The following is a 17,788-nucleotide window of genomic DNA, read 5'->3' on the forward strand; positions in this document are numbered from 1 at the left end:
TCTGTGGAGTTCGGAGACCAATCGATATGCTGGAAGTCAGAACCGTGTTCCTCAAACCATTCCTGCACAACAAGTGCCCGATGGCTCGGCGCATTGTCATCTTGGACGACCCATCGCCATTCGGGAAAAAGTGTAACATAGCGGGGTGTACACAGTCAGCAAGCAGTTGACGATAGCGGAGACCACTGATACGTTGTTCCACATGCACTAGGGGTCCAAGTTCCTGTCAATGAAACATGTCCCACACCATACAGCCACCTCTACTGACCTGCACTTTTGATACCATGCATGATGGATCAAGAGCCTCATGTTGTTGATGCCAAATCCGTACATAACTCCGTACAAATCCACAGTGTGGAGTGAATAATGTGACTCATCCGACCAGCACACCTTCCAGTCTTCTGACGTCTACCTTGCATGCTGTTTGCACCAGGCGAGTCTTTTATGTCGATGAACCTTGGTTAGGAGAGGATGCCATAGGGGTTGTCTGCTGGTATACCCCATACGTGCGAGCGTGCGACGCATGGTCATGCCAGATAATGTTCAAGGTTGGCCCATGTTGTATTGGGTAGTCAACTCTTCAACAGTGCTGCGCCTGTTCGCCTGTATGAATCCTCGGACCCGGAGCTCAACTCTAACATCAACCTTTCGCTGACCTTTGCAGTTTTGCCGTCGGGTCGTTGTTTGACCATTTTGGCGCCAGTCCTGGTACATTTTAACTATGGCATCTCTATAACACCCCACCAGTTCAGCCGTTTGGTAAATGGGGCACCAGCTCGTCGAGCACCCACAATTGTCCTTTATCAAAGTCCGATAAATCGTTCCTTTTACCTATCACGCTCGGAATTTTACTACGTACTGAACCATTGACAGCTTATCTATGCTATGTAGGTCGACTAACTCAGTACTTTCGTACTTCACGTGATCAATGGGTTGCATTCAGTTTTCATAGCAGTGGTCATAATTCAGTGATCACACAGTGTATATACGACGCAAAATGACCTTTGTTGCTGATGGCTCTAAAACCTAACAACTACAAAATGGCCTTAGTTGCTGATGGCTCTAAAACCTAACAACTACAAAGAAACATTGTTTCCTATGTAGGTGACTGCCTAAACTCAAGGTATATCTAAAATTTGTGTTGAGACCTTGATTTATAGTGCTCTTGTGGGTAGCGCAGTTTGTAGAATCGCCGTCCTCCCCGCTGCGATTCTACAAACCTGAATGTGTAAAAGACCTGAGTTCGAGTCCCATTGATGACGTGAGGAATTTCATGGGCATTTTTTCACAATGTGGTTGAGTTAGTCTGTCTCAGGCGAAGGAAGCATGGTTTTTCCTCCTGGAAACTCGTGTTTGGTTTTCATCCAGAAAACAAAAATCGACCGCAGAACACATGAAATTTACATACAATGTACGCAATTAGCAATATGGCCTTAATCGCTAATACTCCATTGGTGTATAGTCTTCTTATATCGTAAAAAAACTGAGCATACAAAAAACAAACAACTTTTTTTTTATTTTTCCAGCCATTCACTAACACACACACTCCACGCATCGCACTACAATATCTGGAGGTGTGAAATGAACTCTTCACTCAAAGATTAAAACCACATTAAGCCACCACACACGAACGGTTTTTCCCGCAGATCTACACTACTACGGTTTTAACACATGGCGTAATTTCTTAGTAAATAATTAGTAATTTAAAAAATGAAGGTTGAAAATTACAAATTTTTACAATTTTTCCTTCATAGCAAACCACGTGTGAGCGTTTTTATCCGTCCGTTTTATCTTGAAAATCTGGACCTCCATGGGCCGCTCCTGTTCCATTGTTACAACTTATCAGGTGGCTTTTATAAGTAACAAAGGCACCCTTGCAAACAAATAGTGTCTTACATTCCACCGGTTAGATACCAAACAATTACACAGTGTACTCATCAGGAACAAATAGAATACTGCAGCACTCGCATCTATTTCCGCCAGTATCTCTATGCTATTTCCTATCACTAACATAAAGCGGACATATTAATAGCAACTCGCTTCGACCTTCAATATTTGCTTCTGTTACTTCTAATTTAGGACACAATGAACGGTAGAATAAATTGCCGTAATCAAATGCAGTTTATTATTTTATTTTATTTTATTATTATTTTTTTTTTGTATGAATATAATACACTTGGCCCTTCTGATTAACTAAAATGATATCCTGATCGAAGCGAACATGATCCGTTTGGATTAGGTCCCAAGGTTGGCGGATTTAGGAGATTCCATTGTTCATTTTTGTTAATTAATAGATATTTGTACGTTTTCTGTTTAATATACCTTAGAGGGAGCTGTACGTTTTCTGTTTAGTATACCTTAGCGTCAAATATCTTATAATTGACGACTTATACATTTTTGCTTTCTTTGCTGTTTTACTACCTGTTGTATTGAGTAAGTGTTTTATTTTATTATATTTATGACTTATGTCGATATGCGTTGTTTAGCATCGAGGCTGCAGAAATGATTTATCGGTTATATTGTAACTTATTTTTTTTATTAATATTTTACCTTAATTTTAATTGTAATTTTTTTTCAGTGCCAGCCTAGCCTGAACTTTTACTTTGAGCACATGTCTCGTGTATGGGCACACGAGACGTCCTCAAAATTTCTTTTTTATTTTTCTTATTTCTCTAAAGGTTGTGTGTTCGGTTTAATTCTGCTTGAAGAATACTAATGCCTTAACTTGTTTTAATGGGTTGAAATACTAATTAAATGTAATTTTTAAATGAGAACTTAAACATTTATAAATGCGGCTAATTTAGAAGAGGGTGCGAAAAAGGTTAGGTTAGTTACGCCGCTATTACGGGACAGATTCAAGTAATTGGTGATTAGTAATTAAGGCATACTTGCATTTTACGGGGTATATCATTGCACCTAATGTCATTCTTTCAATCTAGGTTTAGTGTATCATGTCACTTCTATGTAGATTGAGAAAACAGGCCTGGCGTTGACGAGTGGTCAGTAGCACGCTCTTTTGAGTGGACCGCAGTGTTGAATCCAGGGGGGGTGACCAGGGGTGAGTTTCACCCCCAGGTGATAATTTTTATTTTATAAAACACGAATTCAATAAATTTATGTTAAATAAACAACACGAAAAATCACGGCTAAGACTTAGTAGCCGGTGCACCCTCTCTACGCTCGCCGACACGGCAGTGATATCGGGTGCTGACTCCGCCCACTGTCACGTGATCTCCTGTACATACCGAAACATCTGGCATGCCGAAAATAAATCATTAAAATTCAAGACACGAAATTTTCAAAATAATATAATTAAATGGGCAATGGACTAATTCTTTGTTTGTATATTGCAAACAAGATGCAGGCTGCGAATAGGTTTGCTTGAATTGGTTCCAGATGCTATTGTAATTATAAAGTGTCCCATTGCTTTCAGGGGAGTCTGCAGCCACTAATTCAATCGTCAGCATTTTTGCTTTGTGGTTTTCGCATCCTTTTTTTTGTATTTTTTCACAGCAAGAGTCTACTTGTGGCAAATTCTTCCTTTGTATACAACAAACAAGACAGTTTGGTTGCAGCCTGTAAACAATACACTTATAACTTTTTTATTATATATGCATCCATACTGTATAAATATACAGATTTGTTTGTAACATATACGTATGTTGTAAATATTAAATAATAATAAGTGACTGCTAAATACGATTAATATTTGTATTGATTGATTTATTGTTGTTTATACTCCGGCATGACCTGGTGGTCATGCCGGAGTATAAACAAGGATTTTTTGGTAATCCTTTACATTAGTGTCGTGCATCATGGTGTAAGATACCTAGCTTACAAGTCTAAAAAAAATAATAAATTTTTGTATTCTGAAATTTATTTTAAAAAGCCAGCCTCAATAGGTGCCGGCTCCAAGCCCAGATAAAATGGTGAGGGTTGGCGTCAGGAAGGGCATCCGGCCGTAAAAAAGCTATGCCAAAACAAAAGAAAATGATAGAATGATGGAAAATAGATGTGGAATGGCTAGGGCATACCCCATAAGCGACGCACAGTCACGTTGCCCAGAAACTGAGAAAAGGGTCAGGGCTGCCGAACAAGGACGGATTCAGTTAAAGAAGCTAGTCCAGCTAAAGAAGAAGAAGAGGATGAAAAGTGTTAGAATAGGAACATTGAACATTGGGACGATGAATGGAAAGAGTAGAGAGATTGTGGATTTGATGCAAAGAAGAGTGAAGATCCTATGCCTATAAGAGACAAGGTGGAAGGGAAATAAAGCAAAAGAGCTCGGTGAAGAGTACAAATTGTTCTTTAGGGGAGCGGATGAGAGAGGAAGAAATGCAGTAGGTATTGTAGTTGATAAGGACTTAAAAGATGGAGTGTGTGAGGTTAACAGGAGTGATAGGATTATGAGCATAAAACTGGAAGTGGGTGGACACTTGACGACAATAGTATGTGCGTATGCCCTGCAAGTAGGATACGGGGAAGAAGAAAAGGACAGTTTTTGGATGGAAATGGATCAAGTGGTCATGGCAATACCTGAGAAGGAGAGGTTGATTGTTGGGGACGATTTAAATGGACATTTAGGAAGAAGCAAGAGAGGAAGGGGGAGATTTGGGGAAAGAAATAGAGAAGGGGAGGGGATAGTAGAACACGCAGTGGCATTCGACCTGGCAATAGTTAACACCTACTTTGAAAAGAAAGAAAGCCAGCTGATAACATACAACAGTGGGGAAAGGACAAGCCAGATTGACTATATCATGTGCCGTAGGAGGCATCTAAAGGAAAAGTGTCTGCACAACATTAGCATTAGTAGAGGCATATGATGCAAGAAAGCAAGCTTATTCAGCATCAGCCAAAAAAAAAAAAAAAAACCACTCCCATTTCACCCCTCCGTTCGTTCGAAATACCTGTCCAGTTGAGCTTTAAATTTGTTTAGGATATCAACTTCAACAACAAGTGATGAAAGTCGGTTCCACCAACCAACCACCCGCTGGCCAAAGGCAAATTTCCGCACATCTATCCGACATCCGTCCTTCCTCAATTTGAATTTATGCCCTCTGAGCTGATTATTCTGAGCAAGATGAAGAATCCCATTGGCATTGAGCATGCTCAAACCATTCAAAGCCTTATACACCTCTATCAGATCACCTCGCCGGTGCCTAGTCTCCAGACTCTGTAATTTGCAAAACTTAAGCCTTTCTTCGTAAGAGCAACCCTTTGTTCCATTCACTAATCTTGTTGCCCTTCTCTGTACCCGCTCCAGCAGCTCTACATCCTTCTTGAAATGAGGCCTCCAGACCTGTATACAGTACTCAAGATGTGGCCTAACCATTGCCTTATACAAGGGAATAATCACCTCCTTATCCCTGCTAGAAAAATTCCTGTATATCATTGACAAGACACCATGAGCTACTCTTGCAGCTCGTCTGCACTGCTCAGAGAACTTCATATCTGCCTGCACAATTACCCCCAGGTCCTTTTCATTCTCCACCACTGTCAGCGTAGTACCGCAGAGTTGATACGTTGCTCTGGGGTTACTGTTTCCCATATGTAGTACTTTACATTTGTCAATGTTAAACTTCATTTGCCACCTCTCAGCCCATCTGTTCAACCTTTCCAGATCCTGTTGCAGCAGCATAGCATCAGTAGTGTCCTTAACAACCCTGCCAACCTTTGTATCATCTGCAAACTTGGACATTAAACTTGATATCCCATCATCAATATCATTCATAAACACCGAAAACAACAACAGACCCAACACTGAACCCTGAGGAACTCCACTAATAACATTAGTCCACGTTGAGCAGTGTCCATTGATTACCACTCTCTGTCTTCTGCCACTCAACCATCCCCTTATCCATAGCAGCAATTTGCCTCCAATGCCACACTGTTCCAATTTGTGCAGCAGTCTTCCATGTGCAACAGTATCAAAAGCCTTTCTAAGATCCAAATATATAATATCAAAGTTATTCCCTGCATCCAGTTCTTTTGTGACTACATCATAGTATCCAATCAAATTGGTCAGGCAAGACCTGCCCTTAACAAAACCGTGCTGCATCTGAGCTATAACTGAATTCTTGTCTAGATGATCCTGCAGTGCTTCTTTAACCAGTGCCTCCATTAATTTACCTGGAACAGAAGTTAAACTAACAGGTCTTAATTACTTGTCAGCCTTTGATCCTCCTTTGTGAATTGGGGTTACATTTGCACATCTCCAGTCTATGGGTACCTCCCCTGAGTCCAAAGAAGCTCTCATAATTATGGCTAGGGGTTTGCTTACTTCCTTTGCTGCCTCCTTTAATATAACTGGATAGATCCCATCCACCCCAGGTGTCTTTTTTATGTTTATCCTCAACAATCTCTCCTCCACTTTCCTCTCAGTTATTACAAAATCATCCAGCTCACTGCCAATGTTTACTTTACCTACATCATTCTCCTTCCTGAATAACTCCTCATGCGTGAATGTAGATGCAAAATACTCGTTTAGATTGTTAGCCACCTGAGCAGGATCCTCAACTGTTGAACCATCAATATCCAGTGGACCAATCTGATTCATCCCTTTCCTTCTCGAGTTTAAATATGTAAAGAACTCTTTTCTGTTTTTCTTTGCATCCTTTGCCAAGGATTTTTCGTAGTCTGCCTTTGCCTGCCTAATCTCCTTTGTGACTTGGTTACAGACCAACTTATATCTACCATAGGCTTCCATGTCACCCATTAATTTGTATGTATCCCATGCATTTTTCTTCTCTGCCACATGTCTCCTTAGTTCATCTGACAACCATTTAGGCCTAAACCTTGAACAGTATTTCTTAGTTGGTATGTAAAGCCTGGTAGCCTCCAAGATTAGTTCCTTGAATGCTTCCCATTTTGAGTTTGCTGTTGGTAACATCATCAGTTGGTCCCACTGTATAGAATTTAAATACTGTCTCAGACCATCATAGTCGCCTTTACGAAAACAAAAACCCTTCCCTTTACCTCTGATGGTAGTTACCTCCTTGAGTAAATCCCACTTCAACACACTGTGATCACTGCCACCTAGTGGTTCATTTATCTGCAGATTCTTAATGCATGAAGAATCACTACTGATAATCAGATCAAGAGTATTGCTCCCTCTTGTTGCCTCACGAACATGCTGATGTAGAAAACAATCATCCAATAAATTCACAAAAGCCTTGCTAGTGTGCGAGTGACCAACCCACAAATTCCAGTCAATATCTGGGAAATTAAAATCCCCCATTATAAGACTCTCTGATTTACTGGCCCACTCTATTTCCCTGTACAATATCTTATTATACTCATCAGAGTCATTAGGCCTATAGCACACTCCTACTCTCAATTTTGATTTCCCTATGCTTATGTCACACCAAACTGACTCGACACTGCCCTGACCATCGATGTCGACTGGCTTCACTTCCTTGGACTTTGTGTTTCTTAATTAATAGCATAACCCCTCCCCCCCTCCTGTCCTGTCTATCCTTTCTATACACATTGTATTCCCCAAATTCCAGTTCCGCATTACTTATATCTGTGTGACACCACGTCTCTGATATCCCAACAATATCTGCCTTTGATGTTTTGAGCAATACTTCAAATTTCAGTATACAAGTGGGTTATGCTATCCCAAGCAGGTAATAATTTTAGAAAATAATTGCCTCTCTCTGGATTATGCATAGATTGCTCTATGCTCATATGGAACATAGATTGCTCGTGGTCAATTGGGAGGTTGCAGTGGACAAATGTAGGAAATATTCAAGACGGGGAGAAAAGGATAAAATGGTGGAGATTGAAAGAGGAGGGTTTGAAGAAGGAGTTTAGGGAAAAGGTGCTAAAAGGAATAAAGTTACTGGAAGACGTGCAAGAGTGGTGGAAGTTAAATAGTTGTATCATAAGCAAAGTTGGAGAAGAGTTGTTGGGGAAACATCAGGAAAGGGAGTGTCGGAGAGAAAGGAGGCCTGTTGGTGGAATGAGGAAGTGCCACAGGAGAGACAGTATGGTCCCATGCAGTAAAGATAGTGAAGCATAATCCAGAGAGAGGCAATTATTTTCTAAAATTATTACCTGCTTGGGATAGCATAACCCACTTGTATACTGAAAAATATATATATATTCTCCTTGCATTGAATCTGTATTTTGTTTTTATTTCTGTTTTACTGATAGTTTACTTTAGGAAATCATAGAATTATCTCTAGTAATAAAAAAAAATAAAATAAAAAGTTTGTACATATTTTATAATCCCATTTTTAAAATTTACTTCAACACTGTATGCAACACTATATGCCATTACTTTTCTGTAGGTTATAATCTCAGAAGCTTCAAGAATGTCAGCAGGGTATAATGAACTGGCACTTAAAGAAGATGATGTTGTTAAGTTGCTTGCTGCAGGCACACATTTGGGAGCTACGAATTGTGACTTTCAGATGAGCCAATATGTATTTAAAAGGAGACCTGATGGTAAATATTTTAAAATAATATATATGTTACTGCATGGCTGTCTTTACCACACACATGTTAGTATTAGTAAAAGCATATGATGCAAGAAAGCAAGCTTATACAGCATAAGCCAAAAAAAAATCCCATTTCACACATCCATTCACTCTAAATGTTTGTCCAGTTCTTCCTTCAATTTATTTAAGCTATCAACTTCCATAACAACAGATGGAAATTTGTTCCATCAATCACTGACTAAAGGCAAATTTCCACACATCTATTCTACAACTGTCTTTCTTCAATTTGAATTTATGCCCCCTCAGGTTCGTAATCTGGGCAAGAGGAAGAATCCCATCAGCACTGAGCCTGCTCAAACCATTCAAGGCCTCCTTATACACCTCCTTCAGATCACCTTGCAGGTGATCTGATTGAGGTGTATAAGGAGGCCTTGAATGGTTTCAGCCTTATACACCTCAGTCAGATCACCTTGGAGGTGCTTAGTCTCCAGATGCTGCAATTCACAGAACTTAAGCCTTTCTTTGTTAAGAGGGCCCCTTCATTCCCCTCACCAATCGTGTTGCCCTTTTCTGTACTCGTTCCAACAACTCTACATCCACAAATCAAGAATTTGTTAGGAATAGCATTCTCACACATTTAAAACTAGGTATAGACTGACAGCAGACATCTCCAACAGTTGTTTTCAGTAATTTTTGGTGGTAAAATTGAGGAAAGTAAATGGGGACCAAATTATTTTAAAGATGGAATGAAAGTGGGACAGATGCCAAGAGCTTGTTTATGAAGTATTAGGAAATGGCTCATATTCAAGGAAATTAATAAACTCAAAATGTAGCCAAAATTGAGAGTTGTTTAGGATTGTACAATCACACAGATGGGATATACTGATCCAAGTAACATCTCATTTTAACTGGCGTATTTTGGCAGCTGTTCCATTGCATAATTCATTAGACATTGTAATTCCATTATTCTGCAGTAGCAAAAGATCCTGATCCTTGAGAAGTAGGCCATGGAAAAAGAACTAGTAAAAGATTTTGTCTTACCATATCCCATTTTCACTTGTATGGGTGGGCACCTCCATAGCCAGGTGGGCAGGAGCAGCAGTGCGTAGCACACGCTTCTTGATTAGACCGGGGTTCGAGCCCATGACCACCAAATAAGGAGGATGCGGAAAGGTCAGGGAATAACCACTGCATATCCCCAGAGCAATATGGTCTTAGTTGCTAATGCTCCTAAAAACCAAATAACAAACAAACTTGTATGGGTGACAGAATCATAGTGTGAAGTAAATTACAAAAAAAAAACTGGACCTGTCTTGTTTGGTAGAGACATTCTAATCCTGCATTAGGCACTGTCATAGTGTAGAGATGTTTTGTATGAGAGACACTAAGAGAACCCTACCATTCATACATTGGTTTATTCAGCACCAATGCATGGCATGGGTAGTACCCTACTTAAACCTCTTTGGTTTAAGTAGGGTAGCTGCATTATTTAATCTTATACGAGTAAGACAAAAGAGGAAACATGCTAGGAAACTTAAAGAAACTGAGTAAGCTACCTATAATGACAAATACTGTTCTTATCCAAATAGAACCAAGAATAATATTAGGGAACAATGCAAGTATAACCTGATTTTTGTATTGGCTCATGTGCAATTTTGTCTGCAAGTTAACACCAGGTGAATGCAAAACCCAGCGCCAAGCTGAATGTAGTGACCTGCACAGCAATGCATACAAGTTTACGGAGCTTAAAAAATGTCAAATGTGTGAGAGCTATATTTCCCATTTATTGTAGTTGTTGGTTAGAGACACACTGTTGTCATTCACTGTATTCACAAGATAACACTTGATATTGTAGGCTGACTCACATTTTCAGGAGTTCACATTTTTCTGTTTGAACAGAAATTTCGTGAGGTGGGATAGTCTGAGCAGAGGAGCACATTTCTGGAGGTCGCAACCATAAAATAATAAAAATTATTGGGTTTTCTGTTAGTACAATCTAATTATAAATGGATAGTAAACTCTATTTTATTGCATTTGCAATAATACCAATACCTGGAATTCTGTGGGTTTTACGTTATTATGGTGAAATGTGTTTCACCTTCCATGAAATCCTCAATCATATAAAAAACAAATTTTCATAATCTTTTCTTCATTCCAATTTTTTTAAGCTTCATAAACTTGTTACTCCGTATCTCACTTGTGCAATTTGTGCGTGCCACATTCCTCGTTATTGATTGCTTATCTTTTTTACTGTTTTAAATTTTACGATCCAAAAAAAAAAAAAAAATCTCAGTGAACAGAAACATATCAATTAGTATGTATATATTACAGTGCTATATTTACTGTAATATTTATTTATTTATTAGAAATTTAAGTGCTAACAATTTTGTAGGGTTTCTAACTTTTTTTTAGTGCTCTACCCCTATCCCTATTTTTCCCATAAGCACTGTTATTTTTAATGTGCAAAATACCATAATGTGGAGATTTTTAGGAACACATATACTGTGTTATGGCAGAACTGACTGTAATTATATCCATTGAACACTAAAAGAATTCGTAAAAGGTCTCTTTGGTCAAAGCTGTAGTTATCTGATTTCAGATGAAAAGTAGGGTTTACCACTATGAGTTATTCTGGGTTTTTTCACCTTGCATAACATACAAATCTGGCCCGTGAACACACACACACTAGACCAATGTAGTAAGTTATTTTTTTATTTAGTAAGGTAATTCCTGTTATTTGCTTTTACCCATAAAAGCAAATACAGTAATACCCCGAAGTTACGCGATAGGTGGGTCCGACGAAAATCGCGTAAGTCGAATTCGCGTAAGTCGGGGTACAACTTTGCATATAAACACATATAAATTTTGCTTAATTGGGACCAAGGACTAACAAAAACACTAGTTTAGAAGAAAAATATTAATAAAATTGCAGTTCCTTATACATATTAATACAAAATATGTATTAAAAAAAACAAATGACTTACGTTAAAAAGTTATTTCGATGTCAATGGCTTCATAAAATCTAACAAATTCGTCTGACGACACAGCGCCTTCTTTTTTTCACGCAGAATTTCTTCGTAGCAAGCTAATAATTTTTTTATTCCTTGCTTTGTAGCTATAACGCGTTCTTCGTTGGAGTCTATGTTTTCTAAAATTTTTAAGCCCTTTACAATTGAGCCCTTTTCAATTTTCAACCTGTCAAGTTTGCAATTGTCATGTGCTTTTCGCCGTTGCTTCATTTAGGCCTGTAGCACGTGCAATATCACATGGTCTTTCATTTCGCTCAAAGCGTTTCACAATTTCATATTTTTTCTCTATCGACAGAGGCGGACTGGCCATAAGCCTTACCGGGGAAACCCCGGTGGGCCAGTGTGATTTTGGCCATAAACCATAGTATGAGGCCACTATAAATTTTCCCGGGTAAGAATATTTGATCCAGTCCTCCTCTGTTTATCGATAATTGCTTTTCTTTTTCTCCCTGAATCTGCAGTGTCTTCACCAGGACGCTTCCTTTTCACACCTTTTAATTAAGTATTTTACTCATTTTTAGGGAATAAAGCACAATTACAAAACGAGGAGACACGCTTGATACGCATAAACAAAGCTGGCGCATGTAGCAACTGAATAAACAACACCATAAAGGCAGAGATACACTATTAACACCTCACATTTCTAGGGGTTACTACCATAAAACAATAAAAATCCATTTGGTTTCTGCTAGTGAAATCTGTTATAAACTGGTAGTAAACTCGATCTAATTGCATTTGCGATTATACCGATAGCTGGAATTGTGTTGGTTTTTACGTTATTATGGTGAAATGTGTTTCCCCTTCACTGATATAAAAAACATAAAAGCAGCAAAGTTGAATTTTGTTCATCTTTCGCTCTCATTCTCCGCCGTCGCACCGTATATCGATAACATATGAAAAACGACCTTGAAGATAGTGGGCGGCAGCGTTGCCAAACGAAAAAATTTGAACCGCGTAACTCCGAGTTCGCGTAAGTCGGGGTAGCGTAAGTCGGGGTATTACTGTAACAGGAAAATATTATTACCTTACCAATTAAAAAATTAAATGAAACATGAAAATTGGAAGAATATTTTCTACAGGTTAGCAAAATAAAAATAAATTTACGATTACGTACATAGCTTAATTAATATAATATATACATATTAACTAATTGATATTTCTGTTCACTGACATTTTTTTGGATTGTAAAATTTAAGACAATAAAAAAGATAAGCATCAATAACAAAGAACACGGCACACATAAAATGCAACTAACACGATAAATGAAAGTGAGATATGGAATAACAAGTTTCCGAAGCTTAAAAAATGGGAATGAAGAGAAGATTCTGAAAATTTGTTTTTTATGTGATTTGAAGATTTCAGTGAGGGGGAAACCCATTTCACTATAACATAAACCCACAGAATTCCAGCTGTTGGTATTATCGCAAATGCAATAAGATTGAGTTTATAATATTGTTTTATGGTTGTAACCTACTATTAGTAAAATAATAAGAGGAGTTTACCTCAATATAACCTACAGAGGACAGCGTGGTACGGTCGGGGATAATCGTAGGGTAATCTGAGTGCTGCAGTCTCCTTCCCTCAATTAAACAGCATGTTGTTCCCAATTAAGCAAAGAAAACCCTGGCAGTTTTTTTCATTTAGGTTCTGTTCTTTTAAGATTTGTCCCAAATAAACGGCTGCCCCGATTAACCAGTGGCCCAAATAACCGGAATCCACTGTATATAGTACACTTACTATGTAAGTGCAGTTGGTTATTAGTAATTGATGTTTGGGTTTTCTTTCAAGTTCTTTTCAAGAACTCTGTCTTCATAACACATTTAATTAGTATTGCTTTATAATAGGATACATGGCATTCATCTTTGTTAGAATATTTATTCTAACAAAGGTGAATACAGCATATCACATATTGTGCAATGATGTACAGATACTAATATAGAAAAAAGTGCACACTGCTTGTTGTCTAAGGATTTATTTAGAAACAGTTCTAAAATAAATTCTCGGAAGGTCTGTTTAAAATTTTGATAAATTGTTTGAAATTTGATAACTGGTAAATAACCAACTTAATTTTGTAATACTGGTAGAGGGGAGGGGTGGGGAGAAGATGCTATATATTGCAAGCTGCCTTTCAGCTCTTGAAAGAATCCTTTACATTTCCTACTAAATGGCAGAGGTCTAGTTATCTTTTACTCTTCCATTACCAGAAGTACAAAATAACACTTGAACTACTCCATTACTTTAGCCATCAACTAGGAGCTGAAAGATAGCTTACAACATATGATATATACCCCTCAAAGCCCAGAATTTAACTTCATCAGCCATTTTAAATCCACTGAAGGATGAAGGCCTCTCCAGCAACTTTCCGGTTCCTTCTGTTTTGTACAATGGCCATCCATTTACTACCCACAAACTCATTAATTTCATCTATCCATCTCCGCCATTGTCTTCAGGTTTTCTTCTAGCTCCTTTTGGGTACCATTCTATTATTTTCTTAGTCCATCTGTCATCATGTCTTCGAGTTATGTGTCCTGCAAAAGATCATTTTAGTTCTTTAGTTTTGATAAGATTGTTCTTTACTTGAGTTTGCTGCCTAATTCATGTATTTCTCTTCTTATCTAACAATATAATTTGTTCCATTCTTCACTGTGTAATTCTCAGCTTCTCTTCCATTCTTTTGGTGAGTGCCCAAGTTTCACTTCCATGAGTCATGGTGGGGAGTATACATTGGTTCATTATTTTACGTTTCAGGCAAACTGGGATATTGCTCTTCAGTATGTGACTATATTTCCTGAATGTTATCCATCCAAAATTTATCCTTCTCTTGACTTCCAGACATTTATCATTATTACAGCTAATAACTTGTCCTAGATAAGTATGACTCCACCTTTTCAATTACTGCTCCTTCAATCATTGTCCCTTTCTGTGGCATACTTGTTCATCATTACTTTTGTTTTAGCCATATTCATCTTCAGTCCAAAATCCTTACTAACTGTGCATAACTGATTAAGATTTTCCTCTAATTCTTTGGGATCATGGCTTATGACCACAATGTCATCTGCAAATCGTAAATGGTTTAGGTCTCTCCATTCACATTGACTCCTTTCTGCGACCAGTCTAATCTTCTGAAAGCTTCCTCAAGGGCAGCAGTAAACAGCTTCGGAGATATTGTCTCCTTGTCGAACTCCTTTCTCAATTTTTAAATTTCCTACTGTCTTTGTCTAGTCTAATAAAGGAGGTAGTGTTCTCATATTTCTTCAAAATCATAATATATGCGGTATCTATGCCTTGTCTTTCCAGTACCCAAAACATTGACTTATGCTGTATGGAGTCAAATGCATTTTTCATAATCCACAAATGCCAGGCATAATGGTGTTTTATATTCATTTGCTTTTTCCATTAGCTGTGGTATTAAATGAAGGTGATCCATAGTTGAGAATCCTGTCCTAAAGCCAGCTTGCTCTTTCGGTTGATTCTCATCAAGTATTCTTTCTAATCTGTTAGTAATGACCCTTGTGAACAACTTGTAGATGTGGGATAACAAGCTAATTGGTCTATAATTTCAAATTTCTAATTTATCTCCTTTCTTATGCAGCAAAACTATGATTGCATTATTCCACTCCTTAGGTATCACACCTTTTCTAATGCACTTTGTGCAGAGCCTTGCCAGTTTTTGTGTTAAGTCTCTTCCTCCCAATTTTAACAACTGTACAGTAACTTCATCTTCCCCCGGGGCTTTCTGATTCTTCATTTTCTTCAATGCATGTTCTACCTCATCAGGAAGAATATCGGGTATGTCGTATGTGTTGCTAATTTGTGATCCATCTTCCCCACTGCTGGCATCATTCCCTCGCTCCTTGTATAATTCTCTATAGTAGTCTTCTGCTATTTGAATTATGCCTTCTCTGCTATTTATAAGTACACCATTGCTATTCTTCAGTTTCTGTATCATTTGTCTTTCTGTATTACTGCTCGTGGCTGCTGATTTAAGTCCTTTGTTTTTTCCCTTAATGCTTGTTCTAGTTTTCTTGTGTTAAATCTTCTTATGTCCTCTCTGAGTCTCTTTCTAATGGTTTTGCATAACTCAGTATACTCAATTTTCTCCTTGTCAGTGTTTATCTTGCTCTTCATTTGTTGCCTTTGGTTCATCGTAACAAGTGTTTTTTGACTAATTTTTTCTTCTTTGGATTTCTTTATCCCTATAGGTTTCTTGGGCTTTATCACTTTCAGAAAGTTGTAATATTCTTCGTCAGTATCTTGGTCCTGAGCAGCCTTCAGAAACTCAAATTTGTTAAGTTCCAATACATACTGCTTTTCTCCTCTTCTGTTATATCAGATCTTTGTATTATTTACTCAAGTCAGTTTTTTCCTTTCCTACATCTATATCAAGTGTACATCTTACCAGTGTGATCACTTCCAACATTTACCTTATTCAGGACAGTAACATCATTCACAATATATCTTCTGAAGTCGATTTCATTAGTTGTTAATCTGTTTGGACTCTTCCATGTCCACTTTCTGTTCACGCTTTTCTCGAAAAAAGTGTTCATTACTGACAATCCTTGAGATTCTGCAAATTCCACAAGTCTTTCATTTCTTTCACCAATTCCAAAATTTCCTATAGTTCCCCTTTCTGCTGTTTCGTCTTTTTTCAACCTTAGCATTGAAGTCCCCCATAATTAATAGTGTAGTGGGTTTTCTGCTCATCTAGAAGACTCAATTTCGGTGTACGTTTCTTCAACCTCTTCATCTTCATGGCTCGATGTTGGTGCATAAATCATTATAACCTTTAGCTTGTACCTCTTAGAAATCTTGAGTATTAGTCTTGACAACCTTGGTGATGTACTTCTGAATTCCAAAATGTTGTTTTTTAAATCTTTATGGACCAGAAACCCTACTCCACCTTCACTCCTTTCACTGTTCCCATTGGTGTTCAGCAGATCTCCACTTGATAAACTCATAAGTGATTCATTTCTTCTTCTTGTTTCAGCCAAACTGATGATATTCAAATTCACATTTTCTAATTCCTTTTCCAACTCTAATATCCTGTCTTCACCGATGAGTGATTGTACGTTGTAACAGGCCAAGTTCAGTTTCCGTGCTTGGCAGCCTGGTCGTACCCAGAGATTCTTAGCACCCTCCGCTTCTACTCTGATCCTCTCGCTGCCATAAGAGGGGGAGTGAAAGCCATTGGGGACTGAGGGCCATTTGTTTCATCGTGCTGTCATATGCTGGAGGGTTTGGTCTTTTCCTCTTCATACTGACTAGGCATCCTGAAGAGAACCACTGCACGTTCGTTGCCACCTAAGTGACATAACAGGGCTTATCAACGAGAAGCATGAGTGGATTTTAGGGAGGCAGGCCATCTGCACTTCTCCTAATCTTCTATAATAGAAAGATATTGGATCCATCACTGTTTTAGGCTGAGTGTCTGATAACACACAGAATACCTGTTCCCCTCTAAATTTAACTTGCTTTATGTTAAATCCCTAATTTAATATCAGTTTTGTCACTTAGCAGTTATAAAACTTCAAAATTTGTGAATTTAATATATCGTCTTCTCTATACCATTATTATTTTATAATGGTTCATCAGTAAACCTTGAATATCATGCAGTGTGCTATTTTCTCTACTATTTATTTTCCTGCTGATATTCACCTCAACACCTACATCAGTGATGCACATATAATTTTTTTTAAAATTTCATGTACTAGTTAAATCACTGTTTGTATTTTTTTTTTATTTATTTTTATTTTTTCACAGTCCTGCTAGATTTTTATTTTGCTTAGCTGCTTTTCTTCCCTTGCATGTGTGAATTCCTGTTATGCATTCTGTTTCCTTACTGCACCACATTGCTCAGTATAACTTGCAAAATCTAACTCTTCTTCCTGGTTGCATTTGGCTTGCTTGGTGTTTCCTTAAACCACCTCTGCATTGTCTGGTGATTAGTGAAATTGGTGTGTTCTGGCAGCTTTCATTGTTTGACTAAAATTAGATTTTGAATAAATTTTATGACTATTGCATTTACAGGTTGATACTCCAAAAATTTTCTTCTTAATTTGGAAAGAAAAATGCAACCTTTATGTGCAGGTAAATATGACAATTTATTCTGTAGTCACTGATTTTTTTTTTTTTTTTTACTTCATTTCACATGTCGCCAACTATATCTATGCATAGTCCATTGTACTGTTGTGACATTAATAATTTAGGAATCACAAAAAAAATGCATTTCTTGTGATATTATTTATAATTAATAAATTATACTTGTACACTGTTTATAAATTTATGCGCATAAATAATATAGTAATAAAAATGAAA

The 17,788-nt window shown here is 37.8% G+C and overlaps 1 protein-coding gene across 2 annotated transcripts in view; it reads left to right on the top strand.

The window, feature by feature from the left end:
• The first annotated feature begins 2,396 nt into the window (after positions 1-2,396).
• The window catches only part of LOC150087402 (small ribosomal subunit protein uS2-like), a 67,525-nt gene continuing 52,133 nt past the window's right edge, over positions 2,397-17,788 (top strand). Inside the window, exons 1-2 of one of the 2 annotated variants that reach the window (XM_090372042.1) lie at positions 2,397-2,433; positions 8,295-8,451. In XM_090372042.1, the coding sequence (XP_090228168.1) occupies positions 8,319-8,451 (133 nt within the window). In that variant the 5' untranslated portion in view covers positions 2,397-2,433; positions 8,295-8,318. Of the gene's footprint in view, positions 2,434-8,294; positions 8,452-17,516; positions 17,561-17,788 lie in introns of those variants that run through there. The other variant, XM_090372043.1, reaches the window with a different exon arrangement.

Source organism: Mastigoproctus giganteus, chromosome 4, assembly GCF_048544385.1.
Source record: "Mastigoproctus giganteus isolate SK-2022 chromosome 4, ASM4854438v1, whole genome shotgun sequence".
Classification (NCBI taxonomy): domain Eukaryota; kingdom Metazoa; phylum Arthropoda; class Arachnida; order Uropygi; family Thelyphonidae; genus Mastigoproctus; species Mastigoproctus giganteus.